This window comes from Cyprinodon variegatus, unplaced genomic scaffold (genome assembly GCF_000732505.1).
Source record: "Cyprinodon variegatus isolate N-32 unplaced genomic scaffold, C_variegatus-1.0 Scaffold618, whole genome shotgun sequence".
In the NCBI taxonomy this organism is placed as follows: domain Eukaryota; kingdom Metazoa; phylum Chordata; class Actinopteri; order Cyprinodontiformes; family Cyprinodontidae; genus Cyprinodon; species Cyprinodon variegatus.
Genome location: NW_015151071.1, coordinates 312,545 through 314,458, shown reverse-complemented (window position 1 = coordinate 314,458; position 1,914 = coordinate 312,545). Strand labels below are relative to the sequence as shown.

Genomic DNA, 1,914 nt, shown 5'->3' with positions numbered 1-1,914 from the left:
CTTACCGCACCGTGACGTCACTGCTGGAAGATGGCAGGAGGGAGGGGTTACTATATTTGGGCAAAAATGGCCGCTCCCAAAAATAGTTAATTATTATTATAATTTTTTTTTTTACTGATCAACACCAAATTCATTAAATCACTGGGAACGTATTAGTTTTAGGTATAGATAATGATCCATTAATTATTCCTTGCTGACCGGACTTTTTCTTTAAATCTTAAAATTTGGTGTAGAAAAGTAGAAAAACAACAAATGAAGGTGGGAGGGGGTTAAATTTGTCTCATGGCTACTGTATGTCTCGGGTGCTTTAATGATTTGGCGTAGAGCCTTGGGGCTAATGATAGCCATCTGGCCAGCTGTTCAGTACATACATCAGCATGTGATGGGTTATATTAGGTGTGGCGCTGCAGTGATTATTCGAGCACGGATGAGCAAGGTGAGCAGGTGTTTGTGTCCGATTCTCTGACAGAGGCATCACTCAGACGTGGTCCTTTAACTGTCCTCTGCATGCATGTGTGTGTTTCAGCACACTCTGCCCAGATGGGTCTGATTGAGACGACGCGAGGGCTGCTCCCCGGAGCGGGTGAGTCCACCAGAGGTCACAGAAATGACCCTGAACGCCATTGATTGTTTTAGTGGAGAGACAGACGAGCTGTGAGAAGTTCACCTTGAAGGGGTGTGTCCTGCAGGGGGCAGTCAGCGGCTGCCACGGATGGTCGGCGTTACTCTCGCCAAGGAGCTCATATTCACAGGTGTTAAAGAATGCAGCTAATGGTGAAGCGTCCCTGCAGGATCTGTTGGATAACAGCAGGCTGTTGTGCTTTCAGGTCGGCGTGTTGGGGGGCAGACTGCTCTAGAGATGGGGCTGGTGAACAGAGCGGTGGAAGCGAACCAGACTGGAGACGCTGCTTATAAAGAAGCTCTGGCCCTGGCCAGAGAGATATTGCCCCAGGTTGGAACATATTTTAAATCATAACCAGAATAAAGGTGAATCAAAGTCTATCGGTGTAAGATTAGGGAGGAATTTCCTGAAAATTCCCAAAACAAATTCAGATGAAGCAGAAGAGATATTACCAGGGAAAAACTGATCGGACCTCTGTGTCCAAGTTCTGCTACGATTTTCATTTCCTGATTCTTTTTTGCTGATAAAATTTTTTCAGGGTGTTGGAGCCCCTGTTCTGTGTGAGTGGCCCCTCTAAAAGCACATCCTGAAGGAATCGCAGACATGTCTCTACATAACTAGTGTTAATTTCGTTAACGAAAACTAAACAGAAATATTTTCATCAACAAAACTAGACTAAATAAAAATGGGATGATGTTGACTAAATGTGATAAAAACTAACAAGCGATGCTGAAACTGGACTAAAACTGAAACTAAATTTAAAAATGGCTGCTAAAATTAACACTATAAATAACTATAAAGATCTGTTTCTCTTTTAAACATCATCTTATGTGTTTGTTATATCAGAGTTTATACACCTCAGTGATGCTGAACATCCTCCACGCTGAGTTTTCCTTGTTTACAGTAGCAGCCATTTAAAATGTCAGCAGAATGGCAGCCCACTTCCCTGCAACTCCAATCGAAATCCCCTCCAACTTCCAGCCACTGGAGTGACCACCACTTGCATTCTCTTTAGATCTTACTGTCCGCAAATCATGACAGAATATTTTAGTACAAATATTGACGTTTAAAAAGGAAATTAAGGGGGACCAGTCAAGGACCAGCCAAGGAAAGTGGGAACATTTTGAATGGCTACTACTGTACATCGTCTACATGAAAGATTGTTGGATTTTAGGGATTCCTGACCGGAGCTTGTCTTTTACCACGTTAACAAATTAATCTTATGCTATGCTTTATGCTGATATAGGCTTAGACTGCTGGAGGACATAGGGACCCCTTTTCCATCATTCTGC

General features: G+C 43.0%; 1 protein-coding gene across 1 annotated transcript in view; it reads left to right on the top strand.

Annotated features, from left to right (window-relative positions):
• echdc2 (enoyl-CoA hydratase domain containing 2) overlaps nucleotides 1-1,914 on the top strand; it is an 11,960-nt gene that overhangs the window by 6,431 nt on the left and 3,615 nt on the right. The window contains exons 6-8 of the mRNA XM_015392976.1: nucleotides 527-583; nucleotides 690-752; nucleotides 828-952. Of these exons, the coding sequence (XP_015248462.1) occupies nucleotides 527-583; nucleotides 690-752; nucleotides 828-952 (245 nt within the window). The remainder of the gene's footprint in view (nucleotides 1-526; nucleotides 584-689; nucleotides 753-827; nucleotides 953-1,914) is intronic.